Source organism: Mytilus edulis, chromosome 10 (assembly GCF_963676685.1).
Source record: "Mytilus edulis chromosome 10, xbMytEdul2.2, whole genome shotgun sequence".
Taxonomy (NCBI): domain Eukaryota; kingdom Metazoa; phylum Mollusca; class Bivalvia; order Mytilida; family Mytilidae; genus Mytilus; species Mytilus edulis.
Genome location: NC_092353.1, coordinates 25,137,801 through 25,139,450, shown reverse-complemented (window position 1 = coordinate 25,139,450; position 1,650 = coordinate 25,137,801). Strand labels below are relative to the sequence as shown.

At 34.4% G+C, this 1,650-nt stretch overlaps 1 protein-coding gene across 1 annotated transcript; it reads left to right on the top strand.

The window, feature by feature from the left end:
• The first annotated feature begins 215 nt into the window (after positions 1 to 215).
• Positions 216 to 1,441, top strand: LOC139492390 (uncharacterized). Its single transcript, XM_071280596.1, has one exon. It carries the CDS (start codon positions 225 to 227, stop codon positions 1,359 to 1,361), a length of 1,137 nt encoding a protein of 378 aa, XP_071136697.1. The 5' UTR covers positions 216 to 224; the 3' UTR covers positions 1,362 to 1,441.
• The last annotated feature ends 209 nt before the right edge of the window (positions 1,442 to 1,650 follow it).

Below are 1,650 nucleotides of genomic sequence, written 5' to 3'. Positions count from 1 at the left end.
TTCAGTGGTTCTCTAGAAGTTCAAAATGTAAAATGTTAACGACGACGACGGACGACAGACGACGGACGCCAAGTGATGAGAAAATCTCACTTGGCCCTTCGGGCCAGGTGAACTAAAAAAAGAGAGACGAATAAAAATCAGTGAACATTCTTGAAAAAAAGTTAAATCCCAAAAAACTAGTTTTATCAAATTTTTCTTTCGTTTCAGAAGATCACTGCCAATAGATGATGCAAAATAGTTCACTGTTCACATTCGTAGGTCAGATCATACTAAATGGAAGTGGAAACGAAAGTTTTTACACCTATCAGGATTATCCAAGTATCCCGGATGAACCTCTGTTTCATCTTTTATCAAAATTAGAGCAATATGGATTACCTACTTTATTTACAGTCGGAATTATTCTAAATGTTTTGTCTGGAATAATTATATCAAAAACAGAATTGATAAAAGTGACGCCATTTGTGTATCTTATGGCCTTTTCAGTAGTAGACTCCATGTATTTACTAGCTAAGATTGTGCCGTGGGCGTCAGGAAGAGTTTACAATGTCTATGTAATTGCTGGAATGTGTCAAGTTTTCTATTATCTGTCATTTCTTACCAATTTTCTGGAATGGTGGATAACAGTTATGTTATTATGCGAACGTAACTACGTTCTATTCAAACCGGATAACTCAAGAAAGTATTGCAGTCCATTCCGCACTAAATGTGCTTTAATTGTCATATCAGTCTTTGCAATAGTCTGTCATTTATATTTGACTTGGACAAGTGCGGTCATTGAGCACAATGGTATGAAAATGTGTATGGTAATTCCCGAGAACGTAGAGGATATTAATGTTCTGAGGAAAATCGATACCGCTTTCTCTTTCATTGTTCCAATTTTCGTGACATTATCTTTAATTGTTTCTGCCTTAGTCAAATGGGCTATCGGTCCAAGTAAAGCTAGAAGAGATATACGTGGATTTAGTTCAGCGTCTGTTGTAATCAGACGACAGTCAAACGATTACCAGAGTATTAAACAAAAGCCTGAATATCTGATTGGATTTAACCCTAAATTATTTACTACAAGACGAAGGATAACTTTCAAAATCATTATTATTGTTTTGTTTATTCTTTTAATTTGTCTTCCACATGACGCACTGAAAGCTAGGCTGATACTTTTAAATGGTGGACATACCGCTACATTACAAGAAATAGGATGGCTTCGGTTAATGAGTGAAATTTACGCTATAAATTTTGGACTGAAAGGAGTTTTATATTTTATAATATTTCCAGAATTTCGGATGGCCGCTTGGAGGCTGATACAAGTGAACTTACTATCAAAGTGCAACAAAGAAGAAAAGGAAATGTGTACAGAAGTTTAAATTTATATTTTGAATAAATTCTACCTCCCCCCATATACCACACAATTGAATAGAAGAGATGTGGTTTAATAACTAGTCATTTAATTTCAGCACAAGACACAACGCGAAGAAGTTGGACAACGCTTTATTACTCTTCTTCATACAATTTCTCAGTGAAATATTCAACATCAAGCAAATTCATCTCGCATACTTGTATATATTCATATTCTACATACTAATGCTATTATATTAGAAAGGGTAATGATTGATTGAATGTTTGTTGCATAACGATAAAAGAGAAATGGTAATA